The sequence below is a fragment of the Xiphophorus couchianus genome, chromosome 9 (genome assembly GCF_001444195.1).
Source record: "Xiphophorus couchianus chromosome 9, X_couchianus-1.0, whole genome shotgun sequence".
Taxonomy (NCBI): domain Eukaryota; kingdom Metazoa; phylum Chordata; class Actinopteri; order Cyprinodontiformes; family Poeciliidae; genus Xiphophorus; species Xiphophorus couchianus.
In genome coordinates this window covers 2,202,466-2,221,756 of record NC_040236.1, presented here as the reverse complement: position 1 = coordinate 2,221,756, position 19,291 = coordinate 2,202,466, and the positions used below count along the sequence as shown (strand labels likewise).

General features: G+C 38.5%; 1 protein-coding gene across 2 annotated transcripts; it reads left to right on the top strand.

Moving 5' to 3' along the window:
* The first annotated feature begins 9,138 nt into the window (after positions 1 to 9,138).
* Positions 9,139 to 16,156, top strand: acta2 (actin alpha 2, smooth muscle). 2 transcript variants are annotated; one of them, XM_028027136.1, is made up of 9 exons: positions 9,139 to 9,291; positions 12,661 to 12,840; positions 12,923 to 13,051; positions 13,406 to 13,516; positions 14,132 to 14,216; positions 14,328 to 14,489; positions 14,598 to 14,789; positions 14,956 to 15,137; positions 15,448 to 16,156. In XM_028027136.1, the coding sequence occupies exons 2-9, from the start codon at positions 12,712 to 12,714 to the stop codon at positions 15,589 to 15,591; spliced, it is 1,134 nt and encodes a 377-aa protein (XP_027882937.1). In that variant the 5' UTR covers positions 9,139 to 9,291; positions 12,661 to 12,711; the 3' UTR covers positions 15,592 to 16,156. The 2 variants fall into 2 exon arrangements, with proteins under 2 accessions (XP_027882937.1, XP_027882938.1); XM_028027137.1 differs by having other exon boundaries at positions 9,155 to 9,291; positions 12,679 to 12,840.
* Positions 16,157 to 19,291: the final 3,135 nt, after the last annotated feature.

The window sequence follows — 19,291 nt, the reverse complement described above, 5'->3', positions numbered from 1 at the left end:
CTCCCAGACCTGGACTAAAGCATCCACCAACTCCTGGACAGTCTGTGGTGCAACGTGACGTTGGTGGATGGAGCGAGACATGATGTCCCAGATGTGCTCAATCGGATTCAGGTCTGGGGAACGGGCTGGCCAGTCCATAGCTTCAATGCCTTCATCTTGCAGGAACTGCTGACACACTCCAGCCACATGAGGTCTAGCATTGTCCTGCATTAGGAGGAACCCAGGGCCAACCGCACCAGCATATGGTCTCACAAGGGGTCTGAGGATCTCATCTCGGTACCTAATGGCAGTCAGGCTACCTCTGGTGAGCACATGGAGGGCTGTGCGGCCCTCCAAAGAAATGCCACCCCACACCATTACTGACCCACTGCCAAACCGGTCATGCTGAAGGATGTTGCAGGCAGCAGACCGCTCTCCACGGCGTCTCCAGACTCTCACGTCTGTCACATGTGCTCAGTGTGAACCTGCTTTCATCTGTGAAGAGCACAAGGCGCCAGTGGCGAATTTGCCAATCCTGGTGTTCTCTGGCAAATGCCAAGCGTCCTGCATGGTGTTGGGCTGTGAGCACAACCCCCATCTGTGGACGTCGGGCCCTCATACCATCCTCATGGAGTCGGTTTCTAACCGTTTGTGCAGACACATGCACATTTGTGGCCTGCTGGAGGTCATCGCACATGTTATCAGGGCTCTGGCAGTGCTCCTCCTGTTCCTTCTTGCACAAAGGCGGAGGTAGCGGTCTTGCTGCTGGGTTGTTGCCCTCCTACGGCCTCCTCCACGTCTCCTGGTAGCGCCTCCAGCCTCTGGACACTACGCTGACAGACACAGCAAACCTTCTTGCCACAGCTCGCATTGATGTGCCATCCTGGATGAGCTGCACTACCTGAGCCACTTGTGTGGTTTGTGGAGTCCGTCTCATGCTACCACGAGTGTGAAAGCACCACCAACATTCAAAACTGACCAAAACATCAGCCAGACAGCATAGGTACTGAGAAGTGGTCTGTGGTCCCAACTGCAGAACCACTCCTTTATTGAGTGTGTCTTGCTAATTGCCAATAATTTCCACCTGTTGTCTATTCCATTTGCACAACAGCAGGTGAAATTGATTGTCAATCAGTGTTGCTTCCTAAGTGGACAGTTTGATTTCACAGAAGTTTGATTTACTTGGAGTTATGTTGTGTTGTTTAAGTGTTCCCTTTATTTTTTTGAGCAGTGTATATAAGCCGCACCGGGCTATAAGCCACTGATATCTCACCCACTCTCGGTTTTCCACAAGATTTATTTTTTCCACAGATTTATTAAGGACTAAGACCTAAATTAGCCCTAATAAAGACCTACGTTGAACTTTTTGGTCAAACTGCAAAACACTATGTGTGGTGGAGAACTAACACTGCACATCACTCTGAACACATAAACCTGACTGTCAAACATGGTGGTGCCACCATCATGCCCTGGAGTGCTTCTCTTCAGCAGCAACAGGGAGGATGGATGGAGATAAATACAGGTCAATGTTGGAAGAAAACCTGATGGAGTCTGCAAAAGACTTGAGACTGGGGCACAGCTTCACCTTCCAGCAGAACAATGACCCTAAACATAAAGTCAGGGCTACAGTGGAATGGATTAAAACAAAACATGTACATGTGTTAGAATGGCCCAGTCAAAGTTCATACCTGAACCCAATCAAGAATCTGTGGCAAGATCTGAAAATTGCTGTTCAGAAATGCTCTCCATCTAATCTGACTGAGCTTGAGCTGTTTGTCGGGCAAATATTTCAGTCACTAGATGTGCAAAGACAATAGAGACAAAGACATGGAGCTGGAAGTGCAGCAAAAGGTGGTTCCACAAAGTACTGGGCACTCAGGGGGCCTGAATACTTTTGCACACTGCACCTTTCAGTTTATATGTAAAAAAATGTCTTGAATCTTCTGTTTGCTTCACAATTGCCACTTTGTGTTGGTCTTTCACATTAAGTTCCAATTACACAGCATGTATGTTTTGTTTGTGGATGCAATGTAACAAAATATGGAAAATATTAAGGGGTGTGGATACTTTTGCAAGCCTCTAAATAGTATATGCTATTTTTTCATTTCTATTGTTTTTTTGTTTTTTTAAAAGTGATACCCTCATTATGGGTGGCGATAATCTGCAATATGAATTTTGTACCGTATTGCACATCCTCATTCGATTGTGTTATAAAATGACTGCCTGGAGAATACATCATACTATTCCTCTAAACTAAGATATTTGCACATTTTTATATGCCATTATATCTCAAAGACAGAGCATAAAAAGATGATAAGATATCTGTGAATGACCAAGTGACTACAAAATACCTGAAAAAAGGATGCCTCACATCACAAATCCCTTAAAACAGAACTGTTGAAGCAGGTGACAAAATATATATGATAATATATATAAAATATATATAATCAACCTAATGAAATAAGGTATTTTAAATAGCATAGCCATTGTAGTGGCCATAAGGCGAGAAACGAGGTACACCCTCGATTGGTTACCTGTCTGTGACAGCGCTCTTGGAATATGTAAAATTATTCCAAATAAAACAGAGCTATGTCTCTGTCTGGCATAAGGAAGGTCTGGAAATGTCCTCAAATGGGAATCACTGTGTACATTGCATAAACCAATGATGTCATTTCAATGGACTGGTGTATAAAATGTGTGTCTGTTTGAACACGTAGCAAGTCCATATCGGGAGAGAAGAGCAGCAGTTCTCTGGCTGGCTGTGAGAAGCAGTAAATTAAATGACTCTTCAGTTCATCAGTCAGCTTCAGAAAATCCTCAAGCTTTTTTTCAGTGTTACACTTTTTGCAGCAACGGTTAGGACCTCTTCCAACATGCCTTCATTCACAGAACCACACAACTATATGTGCATAAAAACATTGTTGGAATATATATTAAAGAGGTTTACCTTGCATAAAACATTAAATTTGATCATTTTTATCTAAGTCCAGGAATCAGAAATCATGATTTTTGCATCAGCTGGTTGGGACCAAATAACCTCCTTCATTATGAAATCAAAGTTATGCTTAGATAATCAGTTAGAGAATGGAGAACAAGCTCTGTGTTTGGTCCATTTGATGGCATCAGCTTATACTTGATACTTATTTCTGAATTAACTATGCTAATGGAAAGAGTCAACAATTTGTAACTTTTTGTCAGCAGTTCATTCTTTTATATTTCTTAGGAAGTGAATTATAAAAATACTTCTCTTATATCACAAAATATGCTTTATTTTGTGAACAATTTTGTTCTTATGTTGAGCAACATCATAAGAACAATATAAGATGTTAAACATTTATGTTCAACACCTGTACAAGCATTTTATTGCTTTTATGTTGGCAAAGTAAAATGTTGAAGCATTTTATTACTTCAACATGTTGAAAATGTTCAATATAAGAACATCTTCAAGATAAGACATTGAACCTAACATGTTCAAAATCTTATGGCCAACATCCTGCAGAATTACATAAGATGCTTAGCATCTTATGTAGGACAGTATGTGTGAACGTACAACATAGAGTGCACTCTAAATTGGATAAACATGCTCCATGATGGATGAATTGTTTTTGCTAAAATTTTATTTAAAGAAAAAGAATTTTTAAAATCGGCCACCACATCCACTGAAGGGAGCAGGCAATTAACCACTCCCAACTTGGGGAGGTATTGATGAAAAATAACAATAAAGGACTCATTGGATGCCCTGTAATTGGAATGAGTAAACTTTAAATCCTTTTAAGGACAAAAACATTTAATCAATCCTTAATTTTGTTTTGTCATAAATCCTTCCTTTTGTCAAAAATCATTTTGTTATGTCATAAATCCTTTTTGTTTTGTCATCAATCATTTTTGTTTAGTCATTAGTCCATCCTTTTGTTCTGTCATAAATTCTTCCTTTTCTCATAAGTTATTTCTCTGTTTTGTCATTTATTTTTTTGTTATAAATCCTTCCTCTTGTCAAGAATCCTTTTGTGTTGTCATCCATCCTTAATTTTGTTTTATCAGCCCTTTTTGTTTTGTCATCAGTGCTTCCTCTTGTTTTGTAATAAATCCCTGCTTTTGTCATAAATTATTCCTCTGTTTTGTCATAAATCCTTTTGTTACAAATCATTTTTGTTTTGTCATCAATCCTTTTTTTACATAGATGCTTCATTTTGTCAAAAATCTTTTTGTTTTGTCATCAATCCTTAATTTTGTTCTGTCAAAAATCCTCTGTTTAATCATAAATCCTCTTATTTTGTCATAGATCTTTCCTCTTTTGTCATAAATCCTTTAGTGTTTTCATCAACCCTTTTTGTGTTGTCATCAGTGCTTCCTTCTGTTATGTCATAAATCCTTTTGTTTTGTCATAAACACAGTAACACATGTTACACAGTGATGTTTGTATCATCTTTCAAACCGGTGCCTTCCTCACTCTTATTGTTGTTTTTCAGCTGCTGCTCAGCAGTTTGAACCAAAACTCACTGACAAGGACTTCAGTGAAGACATCTCAAGGAAACAAATTTGATGCCAACCAGAGTCAAACTTGAGTTAGCCCAGTGTTTCTCAGTTATTTTCTGTCACCTCTCACCCTAGCAGCCCTAGGAATGTTACATTCCTAGAATTGATTCAATGTAAAATCAATGCAAATGTGCATGTAGATCCACATTCAGATGATGGTTGAATCAACATTGATATACAGTAGTGTTAGTTATGGTTAAAACCATAATGTTGATTCAACATGTAAGTCACCAACCACTGTCAATATCATTTCAATGCTGATTCAATATTTCTGCCTAACTATATTTCAACATTGATTCACTTACATTTTTCTATCTGGGCTGAATTTACTTTGAATTTATTGTATCTTACATATTTCAAAATGGTTATCACACAAAATATATTACTTTGGTCTCTATTTGTAAAATGTAATTTTTTTAATGGTTATTGATAAAACCACTATTGTTAGAACATTCGGTGAATAAGTAGTGGCTTCCTATGTGAAGCTTAGTAAGGATACACAGCATTAAAGATTTACACCTGTTCCAGTTTTGTAGTTAGAGTAGTTTTTGTGTAAGATAATAAATATGGTTATTCTGTTAAAACAATGAATACAGTAAAAAGCTAAATTGCTTAAATATTAAAGTATATTTTATTTTTGCAGAATAAAAGTTGTAAAAGTAATTTAAAAAGTTATATGTAAATTCACATACTTCTCTTTTGATAGTTAAAAATACTAACGATCTGAGAAAAAGTGACAAGGTATTTGAGTTATAGCATTAACTAAAAAACCTAACGTGGTTTATAGAATTAAAAACCATATTTGAATAGATTGTCATTTGCTAAAATTCCCAATGCTAAGTGGACCATGTTAAAAGAATTCTCATTAAGTTTAGAGAGATAATATGGTCATTTGTGATGTACTGAATCTAAGGGTTATCTGTTGTAGCTACTCAGTAATAATTGAAGTATTGCATATGAAGTATTGAATATGGAGTATCTTCATTACACAGAAGAAAAATAAACCTTCCTATTAGATGCTGAAAGAAGCTCAATGTGTGTGTGTCGTCTTTTCTGTATATCACAGCGTCACACATTGAGAGAACCAAATTTCCACATTACCCTCTGCCCATTCAAAGTTGGCGGCTAACATATGTCTTGACTGAGAACAGGTTTGGCAGTAATCAGGACTGGGTGTGGTTAGAGAAAGGTGTGATAAATCACAGTTTTGTTTTAACAAGGGCAATCCCTTTTTAAAACACAGCTTTGGACTTTTTGTCCCTTAAATTAATTATAAACTTCTTTATTTAAAAACTACATTTTGTGTTGTACTGTTGTTTACCAATAATTTAATCTGATGTTCTGATACACCGAAGTGCGACAAGTATGCCAAAGACAGGAACAGTCATTATATTGCAAACATTTGGACAAAAGTTTCGGTGATAACTTCCTTTTCACAAGAACAAGAATCATCCAGAAAGGTTCATAAACAAATAGCTGGTTTACTCAGAGATTTACTCACAGTTTTTGGTTCTTTCAGACACCAACAAGTTCTCAGATTAGCTGCTGATGCAGCTTTCAGTCCTGTTGCCACAAACAGAAAAAAAGAAGAAATACACACACACACACACACACACACACACACCCCACACACACACACACACATTCCCGAGCTGCTCTATGTTACTGCAGCCAGTCAGAAAGAGTTTCAGAAACTTTGAGCAGTCCGGCTGTTTGCCCATCTTTGGTCAGAGGTTTAGTCAATGCGTGTGTGTACGTAGGCAGGGACATGGGAGGGGAATGGTGTGGGTGGGGATCTGTGTGTGTGTGGTGAGTGTGCCTGGGGAGGGGGTGGAGACAAAAGTTGTATATGAATCCATCTGCAGCAGGTGGAGTTCCTCTTTTCTGTCTCAGATGTTCATGTTTGGTTCAAGCAGGATTCATGTTTCAAACAGAGCACCAAATGTCCAGTCAAAAACATACAGTAGATCACAGCTGCTGGTGCAGTAGAACAGACTTGGGCTTTCACAACTGAAAATTGTGGTTTGGTTCCAAGTTGAAGTTCTCATTCTATTGTAGGGACTTGAGAGAGTTAGCAACCCCCAATTCCAAACACACCACCAACTAGAAGGTCAACTAGTTTGGCAGCTTTGTGGACAGGAGATGCAGTTCAAGTTTCAAATAGAAATGTTTATTTTCCTCACAGTAATGTATTTTGTCAACTTTCAAATTTACTGAGTCCAACAAAACAAACAAAGGGGACTTTAAGAATCTAAGGCTCGGCGACTGGATTTTGGGTCAAAGAAGGGCATGGAGTAAAAGACACGGGACACCCCACTTACACACAACCACTACAAAATAAGAAAAACATGCACACTACACATTTAAATCAAGGTTGCTCTTTTTAATGAGCGGATGGACCACAGCATGTTTCAAAGTAGTGGGAAAACATTCAGATATCAGGGAAGCATTTACCATTTTAACAATACATGGACCAAAACAGTCAAAGACATCTATAAACCAATGACTGGGCATGGTCCAGAGGGCATGAAGAAGGCTTTAACCTTTTAACAATTTTTGTCAATTCACTAAGAGACACAGGCTCAAAACATTAAAAGACAGCATGGCAAACTGATGGAGCCACTGGACCCACACTAGATAGAGGAGACAATCCAAGATCAGAAATGTTGTTTCTGAAAAATGTCAGGAAGTCTTCAGAGGGATTGGATGAAGAGATAGCAACATTTCTGTCACGGGGACAAATAAGAGGTTTCAATGTGTTAAAAAGCACATGTGGTTTGTGACAGTTTAAGGAAACAGGTTTGACAAGTTAACAATATTCTTACGGTTAAAGTTTGCCCGGTAAACCTGTTAAACAACATTACCTCCAAAACTTTGGCAGCAAGTGAATATTAATTTTTTTGGACAATAAACTGGTCAGAAAAAGTAAATTAGATGGAAACGCTAATCAAACTCACACCAGCAATTCCACAGTTCCGAGTTACAAGAGCGCCGCCCTGCAGACAGGTGTCTGATATTTTCACATGTCATTGATTCTCAACTAACCAACACTTGGCGCTTTGCAAAACAAACCCAGATCAACTGGTGACACTTTCAGAATCTCAGTTTAGTGAAGATTTTGACCTAATTCTGATGTAAAAGTATATAAGAGAACAGTTTTTCTCATTGTTGTCTGAAGGTTTAGTTAAATTGTGAGAAAGAAATATATCAACAATAAGAAAGAAATGACACTGTCACAAAGATCTGTGGTAGCCATGTCTTCTGGAAATGAGCTAGGAACTAAACTATAAGATGTAACAAAAACACTGTTTAAAAAAGATTTTTTGCTATTGTTTCAGTGGATATCTAATTGAGATATCATAAAATATGAGGGTGATATGAAAAACAACAGCCAGTTGATCTTTTTTTAACATTTTATTATATTTCCCATGGGTCTTCAACATTTATGTCGGCTTTCAGGGATTAATTTTTGCTTTGAGATCTGTTTTATGGCATCTTGAGATCTATTTTAATCTTCCTTTCATGATTTTCAGACTGAAACAACACATAAAATAAGGGCAAGTTCTGCATAATTTACAAGCTTTAGCAATTTTGCAATTATGTTTTAAAAAGGCAACATACAATAAAAGTCTTTCTAATGAGCTACTCTTGAGATCTTAATGATGTCTTACAGAAACAGATAGTATTTTGCAAAGTTTTGTAGTAGTAGTAGTAGTTTTGTAGTTCTTTAAGTTTATAGCATTGTTTATTTCCTGGTTTGAAATATCTGCCTCTCCCAGCTGCCACCACAACTTAATTTAGCCACCAGTTAATCCATAACACCAGAAGCTTTAACACTAACAAAGTTTGTAACTCTTCATGGTTCGGCACAAACTTAGTTAGGCTGGATTCACAACAGCTGCCATATGTTTCATTCTGTTCTGTCTTCCAACTATACTTAATGGACAGTTAAAGCAGTATTATTGCTTACTGTAAACTTTATTCTGGAATCAGAGCCACATAACAAGCACAATCTCTCTAGCCCACTCACAGTCTGTGTCACACACAAATACATCCCCGGGAAACATAACCAGAACAAACAATTCACTTGTTACATGCGTTCTGTGGCTATCTAGGTGAATGGTCACTCTGTTCTGCCAACAGAGGAACCATTTTTGAAAAATGGATTCAGGACACTGAGAATTAGGTTCAGACAACAGTGTTTAGTGATTTAGTAATAAAGAAAGACTTTAAGCATCTTTTCAAGGGGAAAGTGTACATGTGACAAGGGATGCTGGAATTGATCCCAAAACTTTATCAGACAAATATTGTACCCATTAAGGCACAATCACCCCTAAGGATCACAGTAGTATAATCGATATGAGAGCACTATAAGGAAAGTGTTAGAGTACTATAACCCAGTTCAGAGTAACAGAGTGATCTAAAGTTGCGAAGTACTTTAATCTGTATCTACTATCAAAATATAAAAGCACTCTTCCTTGACACTCTAGTCTTAATGCTCAGTTGTGTCTGCCTCCTACAGGAATGCAGTGAATGATGAGAGAAAGTCCACAGATACCATCCTCTGTCTGATTGGCCATTTCCTTGGGTCCTGCCCTATAAGGAAAGGAGCCGAGGAGACAGCCAGAAGGAGGATGAGGAGGAGGCCCCGGCCTTGTTTGGACTGAGGATGGATGGAGGAGGTGGAGGCTTGATAAACTGGGAGGCAGCTCCTTAGACTCTCACTTCTGTCCTGCTCCCATCCCACATCATCCCAGCAGGCCCTGCACTGCCACGGTAAGACCTCCTCAGCTGCACTCTGCTCTGTGATCATGATTATTTTCCTGAATGATGTATTCTGGCTTCTGCCATCATTTCCTTCTTTCTGTAATTAATCTCTAGGAAAACTCTCATCAACGCACCTCTTTAATCTACAACTTTCATCTTCACTTCAAAGTAGGAAAACGTTTCCATTCCTCTACTCTTCACTTCTGACTTCTTGTTTCTCCTACTTTGTGTTCACTCCTCTCTCCTCATTTATGCTACTGCTGTTTCTCCTCTTCTCTTCTCTCCGGTGTTTCCTGCTTTTCTCAGCGAACATATTTCTCCAAGTTTCTCTCTTTAATGTTGCATCTGCTAAACCATATTTTCTCCTTCAGTTATTACCTGCATGTCCTCTCCCATTAGTGAAAAGTTTCTTCTTGTTTACCTACTTTCTTGTCAATGAAACATCTGTTAGCTATGTTTTCTCTGCCTTTGGTTCTCCTCTCTCCTCCTGCAAAGAGAGGATCATGTTCTTTGTGTCTAAGAATGTTTTTTCTTGTGAAGTACTGTCCATTATCTCTTTGGAAGTTTCTTATGTTACGAAAATGGTCAGGATGTTACTCCTTTACCTCTTCGTGTCCCAAGCTCTGACTCTGACTAAGATGTTGAAAAGCCTGGTTTCTGCAGCAGATGTTCAATGTATAAAAACTGGTTTGTAAAAATACTGTAAATTGTTTTTATAAACCAAATATGATGCCTTCTGGTCCAAATGTTCAGACTCTGTAATGTTTCCTATCAGTGACAGAAGAGACCAAATTATTGATAGTCTCTGTCTCAAACACACTGAAATATCCCAACATCTGAGTCCATTTTATATCATTCAACTCTAAATCAAATCAGGAAAAAAACAATCTAAAAGCTATCTTATGTTTCATTAAAATATCCACCAGCAGAGGGCATCTTTGAGACATTCCACAGAACCTTTCATTACCACATTAAAATAAATATGTACAATATTCATTGTATTTTGGAGTTTGGGGTTTCAACCGAATAACTCCATAAAATACTGTTTGTTTTTAAAGCTCTTAATGGTCTTACCCCACCGTATATTAATGCACTTTTAAACCTTCCTATCCATCCCTTTATTAAATGTCCCTAGGACTAGGTGACTGGGCCTTTTCAGTGGCAGCACCCCGACTCCACCTCTGACCTGGGAATAGCTAAGATCAGCCTTAAAGCCTAGACAAGGTTTTAATACCATGTAGCATAGTGATATTTCCCCTTATTTGTAATTGTTATTTCTGTGTTTTTTATTGTAAAGTCTTTGGTCACCTTAGTTGGTTGTTGTGAAGCACTATATTAGAAAATCAGTCAGTCAATCAGCAAAATCCCTCTGATTTCTGCTGCATCATTCTCAATTCTGGGAGCTCTATCTAAATGTCTCTGTTATCAGTCACCTCTGATATTCCTGATCTGATGATTTCTGAATCTTTCCAGTCACTATTCAGGTTTCTGATTGGCTTCTTACTGAATCTATAGGAGCTTTCCAGATTTGGGCAAGGACTTGGTCCAACAACTTGCAGTGGTTAGAAAACCAACTTTCCAGATGAGACCAGTACCAGAACCAACTAAATCTAAACCAAGCTGGGTCTCTCATCCAGCTGCAATCTGATCAGGATTTATTTTCCATCATCTTCAGATACTTGTTTCCTGGCAATATTATAAATATGTATGTGGAACTCAGTGTCTGGAAGATTTAGTCATTTCCGTTGTTTGGAAGAACATTTAGTTTTATTTTTACTATAACCAAAAATATTTACCCAACCTGCTTTTGGACTTGAATTTTGGGAGGTCTAACATTAGGGGGGTTCATTGATTAGAAATTAATTTTTATTTATAATTAAATGTATGGAACCTGAGTTTGATTAAAATAAATAAATAAATAAAAAAAATCATTCATCAGAATTGAAAGTGAAGATAGAAGAAAAACAATTTTAGTATAATAGTCTGTCTTTGTCAAAAAGAAATTTCTGTACATACAGCTGAGGATTTAAACTCCACACAATGACAAAAACTTGAGTTAAGCAAAAGTTCTTATTTTAGTTTTTTTCTATGTTCACTGCTGTGTTTGGATCTAATTACTCTTTCTTATTTGTGTGCTTCTGATGCTTTCACTTTGAAGTTAAAATTCATTAAGAAGGATGAAGCTGAGACACACACAGATGAAGCTTGTTAAGCTAAAGCAGTCTCTGCAGTCAATGTAAGCCTGAACCTAAAAAGTAAACAGAAAACCACAGTAGAACCTTGCTCAGTATCTGTCGTAACTGACTGACAAAGCATACGTTTATCTCAAAGTATTTTAGCACCTTCAGCTGCAGAATGTGATGTTCCAGATTCTGTGATGTTCTAACGTATCAGCAGAAGCAGCTGCTGCACAAGGAATTTACAGTTTACAGAAAGATGGAGATACAATTTAACTGACTAGGAAAACAGGAGCTGCAGAGAGGGGTGTCAGGCAGAACTCAGAGAAATGTTAACGCACAGAGGCCTGTCCTGCAGCCAGAAACAGCAGAAATATTCAGTTCCTGGAGTTCATGACTAAATATGGAGCAAAGTGCTGTGCGAGGAGAGGAACATGAGGAGAGATGAGGAAGGACAGATGGAGTGGAGTGGGGCAGGGCAAGGCACAGCTAACACAGAGAGAGAGAGCATACCAAACACAGGCAGGAGTCCACTCATGACCGAAATAGGAAATCTTCTCTGAGCAGAAGGTCATGTGACTACCTAACAGCTCCGGTTTTGGTGATGCTGCAGAACCTTGATAAATTTCATTCAGGTTTTCTTCCTCCTAGCTGTTTTTAATGTGGAAAAGTGATTTTAGAATAAATTTGGTTTAACTGGATGGTAAAGTTTCAGTTTCTGGGGTCGTTTTTACTGTTTCATCTTTAACTGACAGATAACTGAGTATCCCCAAATGTCCCTATTAAGCTAATTTTGCATTAATCAATATTTATTAACTATTACAGAACAGTGTCATTGAACCATGCAACAGTCTTTTTGTTTTTGAAGAAACCTTCTAACACATTACAGTGTGAAAATTCACAGAAAACAACTTCAGCATGAGAAATTATTTGAAAACAATAAACCTGTATTTAATAAAATAAATAAAAATCAGATTGAGTTAGAAATAATTTATAAGATAATGTGTGAAATTAAAAGAAATCTGAATGAGTATTATATTGGGGTAATAAAGCAGCTGAGAAATCTGAGTCCTTTCTGACTTATATATCTATATATATATATATATATATATATATATGAGCAATAGTCAAGTTGATGAAGATTGCTCTGATTTTTCTGAACTGTAAAAGCACATCTCTTTCCCACATCTCTCTTCATCAGTGCAAGTCATTCTTTTAGGTTTCCAGCTTGTCCACAGTGCCACTCGCAGCCATGTGTGATGATGAGGAGAGCACCGCTCTGGTCTGCGATAACGGATCCGGTCTGTGTAAGGCGGGTTTTGCTGGAGACGACGCTCCCAGAGCGGTCTTCCCCTCCATTGTGGGTCGGCCCAGGCACCAGGTGACTGTTAAATGATTAATGCTACAGCAATCATAGACAAAGAGAAAGGTGTAAACTAACAGACTGTGTGTACGTGTGTCAGGGAGTGATGGTGGGAATGGGACAGAAGGACAGCTATGTGGGAGATGAGGCTCAGAGCAAGAGAGGAATCCTCACCCTGAAGTATCCTATTGAACATGGAATCATAACCAACTGGGATGATATGGAGAAGGTCTGACACACACACACACACACACATACACAAGTTTGTATTTTTACCCATGTATTTACTATGTATATGCTTCCATTCTTTTTATGCATAACCCAGACATTTTCCTTAACCCTAACCATTACAGTCAGTTCTTAACATTAACCTTAATCAAAACCTAATTCGTGCCTTACCTCTAAACCTAACCCCTGACAATAAACAAGGGGGTCCACTGTATTAGAACTGGACTTTGGCCCCCTTAAGGTACATTGGTCTTCAAAAGTTATTAAATATATTAAAAAAGGTCCTAAATAGGATAGCTAGACAAGTACACACACACAGCACCTCCTGACCGGCTATTGCTCTCTGATTGGCCAGATCTGGCATCACTCTTTCTACAACGAGCTGCGAGTTGCCCCGGAAGAACATCCCACCCTGCTGACCGAGGCGCCGCTCAACCCCAAAGCCAACCGAGAGAAAATGACTCAGGTAGTTTGTGTACAAAATACAAAAAAGTACATAAATACAACCCAAACTAGTTTCACAGGTACCAGAATGTCTTCTGGTACCTATGAAACTCACAGATTCTGTAGGAGGTTCCAGTTAATCTGTCATGTCTGTTCAGTGATAGTTCTTCCAGAAGACTGAAGTGTTCTGCAGCTGATTTGCTTGTAATCTGAATTTACAACTTGTGAAGTGTTTAATCACATATTCCTACTGCTGTCACTTCACAGATGCACATCTGTGATAGCAGCCCTCAGTTCTCTAAACACAGTTTCCTCTCCTGTAGCAGCATTTTTCCTCTCACATGCTGGCCACACTTGCCAGGATTCCCTGCTGCAACTGAATTACATTTCATTAAAAATGTCCTAAGTGTTTCTAACTAGTGACGTGCAGAAAGGTTCATCACTGGTGCACAACTCCTCTAATCAGATGTACAACTGGAATGTGTTGCAGCATGGAGCTCAGGAATTGATATGATTAGATAAAAGAAATCTGATGCTATGTAACATATCTCTTTCTCTGAGTTAAAGTTGAAGAATAAGTTAAGTAAATATAATGGCACTATGTCCCTACTGATGTAAATTTAATATCTGTGTTCAGATCATGTTTGAGACTTTTAATGTTCCTGCCATGTACGTGGCCATCCAGGCAGTCCTGTCACTGTACGCCTCTGGACGCACCACAGGTTGGATCACACACTCTTCCTTCTCCTTCTTCCTTAAGACCAGTATGAAATATGTTTGATACAGAGCAAAGACTGAAACCAGCTGAGTTACACCTCCTTTCTGTTGTTCAGGTATTGTGTTGGACTCCGGTGATGGTGTCACCCACAACGTCCCAATCTATGAGGGCTATGCCCTACCACATGCAATCATGAGATTGGATCTGGCAGGCCGCGACCTTACAGACTACCTCATGAAGATCCTAACCGAGCGAGGCTACAGTTTTGTCACCACAGGTATGCCCCTTCAATGATACACCTGTACTTGCCCCTTTATCAATTTCAACTTTCACGATACCCCATCACACAGATGTGTCTGGTTCACCATGTCAATTTGTCCTGCAGCTGAGAGAGAGATTGTGCGTGACATTAAGGAGAAGCTGTGCTACGTGGCCTTGGACTTCGAGAATGAGATGGCAACGGCAGCCACTTCGTCTTCTCTTGAAAAAAGCTACGAGCTTCCTGATGGTCAAGTGATCACCATTGGCAATGAGAGGTTCCGCTGCCCAGAGACACTCTTCCAGCCATCGTTCATTGGTCAGTCACATGTTAATGTTTTCATATGAACATGAAAACATGTTCATGAGTTAACTAGTTGTCTAGTTAAAGGATGATCAAAAAAGTTATAACTTTAACAAAACCGCTGTTTTTTTTATTATTCATTAGCACACAGCCACATATTGGTGTTTCAATCTTCCTGCAGGCATGGAGTCGGCTGGAATCCATGAGACAACCTACAACAGCATCATGAAGTGCGACATTGACATCCGTAAAGACTTGTATGCCAACAATGTGCTGTCAGGAGGAACCACCATGTACCCAGGAATAGCTGATCGAATGCAGAAGGAGATCACAGCGCTGGCTCCCAGCACTATGAAGATTAAGGTCAGCTCTGAGTTCATAATCAATCCCATATTCCAGGATGAGTTTAGGCTTTCAATGTGACAGAATGAGAATGGATATATAACTTCCTTCCAACAAAAGTTAGTTATCTGTCGTCTTTACTGTATGTGTAGTTGTTAAAAAGAAAATTTGTTCATGGGTTTAAGGACTTCTTGATAAACAGAATAGTCTAAATAATTGTACCCAATTGAACTTCACATGTATTTCAAAAAGTAATTTGCCCTATTGATAGAACAAATGTTGAGATATCATTTACGTTTGAAGATATTTAACATTTAACTCTTTCCCTCAGATCATCGCTCCCCCAGAGAGGAAGTACTCTGTGTGGATTGGCGGTTCTATCCTGGCCTCCCTCTCTACGTTTCAGCAGATGTGGATCAGTAAACAGGAGTACGATGAGGCTGGACCCTCCATTGTCCACCGAAAGTGCTTTTAAAGTATCCACTCCCTTCCTCAGATTGATGTGCTCTGCAGCCTCCCCTCAGTTTCCATCTTCAGCACTGCCTTTAGTTTAACCTGCACTGAGCACCAGCAACTACACCCTAGGTCAGCCCAATTCAAACTGTGAATCTGCTACTTTGTCCTGCCACTGTAACAACACCTTTTACTCCAGTTGTGCCCTACCCTTCCCTTCTCCATGTTGGTTCTGTTTTTGCTTAGAAATTAACCTTGAATGTTGGTGGGGAGCAGAGCACATTTGCACAGCCTTATGATGATGTCACAGAGTGTACAACAGATGATTAGGAGGTGTGGTCTTGCCAAAAGTGTGTAAGCACCACAGACATGACCTTCCAGGAAGAAATAAAGAGCTCCAATAAAACACAAATAATTCTTGTCCTTCATGTAACTGTTGATTATCTTTGTTGTCATAACAACCAGTTTTATAGGCAAAAATATTTTCATCGTAAAACAGGTGTAAACATCATAAACTGTACAATAATGATGGAAGCACTTTAGATGTATTGGTTGCTTGGGATTGATAAATGCTATTGCTGATATTGTGTTGGTTGTCAGGTGATATTTTTGCAAGTTAGCAGATCTTTAAACAACCTGATAAATTAATATACATAATGTTACCTCTGAAACAAAAGACAACAGCAGGATGTAAACAGCTGAGGTTTGAAAACAGTTTTGTTTTTCTATTTCATGTTTTAAATGTGAAATACTGAAGCAGTGTATTGATGTTTTCATTTCTTTGGTTGACTAGTTTATTCTAAATTAGTATTATTTGCAGTGAATCAATGAAGATGTCTCAGTACAGCTAACACAATGCTTGAGTTGCACCAGCAGGCAGAGAAGTAGAAATTCCAACTAATAAAGCCTTGTGGATTTTTAACTGTAGCACTAGATAAGCTATATAATTAATATTTGTGTCAAAATTAATCAATAACAAATTATTAATCTCAAATTTACCAAAAAACAGTCAGAAATTTATTTGAATATTGGACCTATTAAACAGCAAAGTCTATAGCTAAACTATTTGTAATCCCATTATCTAGAGGTGAAGGATGTGCCTTAAGGACATCCACTTCAATCCCTTTCTGACTCTTAGAGTCTCACTGAATCTGGTACTGATTGTTTTAGTCTCATGATGTCATGATGAAAATGTGATGAGCTTAATGAGGAGAGTTCAATTCTGAGTGAACCAAACAAATGCACTGGTCAGAGATCAAACATCTGGTGTCAATTTTGATTTTAAGCTCCATGTGCAGCAGTTTCAGTTGCACATGTCCAACTGAAACGATGAAGAGTTGGGCATGTGCACAGAACAGTTTAGAGGTCACATTAAGTTCACCTGCAGAGGTTATAGTTCTTTTTCTATTCATCCTGAAATTTCACCTGAAAGCATGAGAGTGCTTTCAGGTGTGTGCTTTCAGGTGCTTTCAGGTGTTTCTAAACCTGTTCTTTTGTCAACATCTAGAACAAAGATGTCAATTTTATTTTCATTTTGACACATTCAAAGATCAAAATTTCATTAAAAATCGGTTTATGGCAGAATGTACTGATAAAGCCCATTATAAAGTTGTAAAAATATGATTAAATGGCTCTCTATGCATGCTATGAGCACCTCCTGAAATCAAATATTATACATTCGTTCATTTTGATCCAATCTGGCAAAATACATTCATAACTGCTGATTGGCAAAATGTCAGTTAAACACACCATCGCTGTATCAAAAACTGTATTTCTACAGTCCAGAAGGCAACACGAAACTTCTGGTGGGCTGGATTTGGCCCGTGGGCCTTGAGTTTTGACACTTGTAACACCTTTTCTTCTGCGTCTGTGGTACTAATCAGGAGCAGAGACAGGCTCTGGTTCTATGTGTGTGCAAAGATAAAACAAGTTTTATCTTTGTTTTGGTGAGGCTGTGGGAGCCTAGGTTGTTACTGTTCTGGTTGCAGAGAGAATTTAACTTCTCAAACATTCATGAAAAAGTGTGTCGTCCTTTTTCTGTTTTCAAGGTGTCTTTCAGTTGAGCTGAAAGTTCAACTGAAAGAATTCTACATTCTTTCTGTAGGATTCAAGAGAGCAGTAAGCCTCTCTTGCTGCTCTCTCTGTTTTTTCTCTTTCATCCTTAGTTGGTTCTATTTTTGCAATCTAGTCTAGATTGTTATATATGTCTTACGGGTCCGTAACGCAAAATGTGTGAACGGAGTTGTAAAGACTTCCTATTTTCTTATTTTTCTTGGTGCGAGGACTCGCGGTGAGGCTCTATCTGGCTTCATATCGTGCGGCAGAGCCTCCTTTTTATGTGCATGTGAGGAGGGAGAGCCTCTGTTGATACATTTAAAAACCTCAAGGCCTGCTTTTTCAAGGTTCAGACCCTTGATCAAAACAGTTTTGGAAAAACTGTCAGCAAGTTCATGTAGTTTAGACTCTCCTTTTTGGGTTTCAGACTTGGATCATCTCCTTGCACTTGCTGTTTTGTTGCTTGTGATTCAATCAATCAATTTTTCAACATTTTTAAACAATTAGCAAAAAGGGCTTTACGGGGGTGTCAGGTCTAAATACCTATTAGAGACAATTTTAACAAACACAGGAAAGACAAGAGAGTTAGATTCTTTGTTTCTCGCGAGGAGAACGGACAGAGATGTGCTTTCAGTTACAAATCTCCTACCGCTCTGAAAACACATCTCCCGCTCCTCTGTTTTATTGATTTTAGGAACCCTGCCACACGGGGCGCTGCAACTCTAGGGGGTGGGGTCAAAGCATTTTAGTTGCAGTGCTACAAGACAATCACTAAACTAAACACATGGTATCTACAATCTAAATCCTTCTTGCTCCAAGCACGGCGTAGAATGGGACACGTTGTATAGCTTCAAAGCAACGGCTTTGTATCACAAAGAACAAAGCAGAGTTTCCTCCAGGGTTGTAAAACTCAGCTTGGAACAACTAACACCTCCATCTCTCAGGGAGGCCTGCTATAAATATCTGTCACCTCCCTCTTCCAAGGAGGGATTAGGAAGAAATCAGAATTAATGAACACACAGAAACATTATCTAAATGTAACTACAAGGCTACATAATACAACAAATATTTGATAATACTAATAATACAATTTACCCAACAGGGGGCAACAATTTCAATTCCTATTGGGAAAAGGGAAGGGAAATCAGTTAAGAGTAAACAAACAGAAATATGGCAAAAAGGTGGAATGGAAATAATAAAAGAAAGAGTTTATATAAGAAGAGTATTATATAAAATACAGAAGTCAGTATTAATTTAAAAATTACTGAGTAACAGAAGGGAAGAAATAATAATAATAATAATGAGATTAAGAGTAGGTCATACCTATCTATGACATTATATGTCTAACAGGGAGGGGAAAAAATCATAAATGTGAAGGGTGTGGCTAAAAAGAAAATCTAGAACATGCTTTGAGGAATTGTAAAACATATGAGGCTGAAAGGGAGAAATTTATTATATTGGTTGGAAGGACAGAACAGGAATGGAGAATACTGGGAAATGAAGGAAACATAGTGGATATTTACAGATTAAGGAAGGCATTATTTATTTATCTTCAGAATACAAAATAAGAAAATAGAATTTAATAAATGTAAAGTAGTGTTGCTACACACTCATGTACAGTAGGTGGAGGTACGTACCTCAAAGTTGCTTGCGATCCACCATAATAG

Excerpts from the sequence above, each read along its gene's own strand:
- acta2 (XM_028027136.1), top strand. The coding sequence starts at position 12,712 with ATGTGTGATGATGAGGAGAGCACCGCTCTGGTCTGCGATAACGGATCC. Across the intron at positions 14,490-14,597 it reads CTACAGTTTTGTCACCACAG|CTGAGAGAGAGATTGTGCGT; the intron begins GTATGCCCCTTC and ends TTTGTCCTGCAG. Across the intron at positions 14,790-14,955 it reads CTTCCAGCCATCGTTCATTG|GCATGGAGTCGGCTGGAATC; the intron begins GTCAGTCACATG and ends ATCTTCCTGCAG.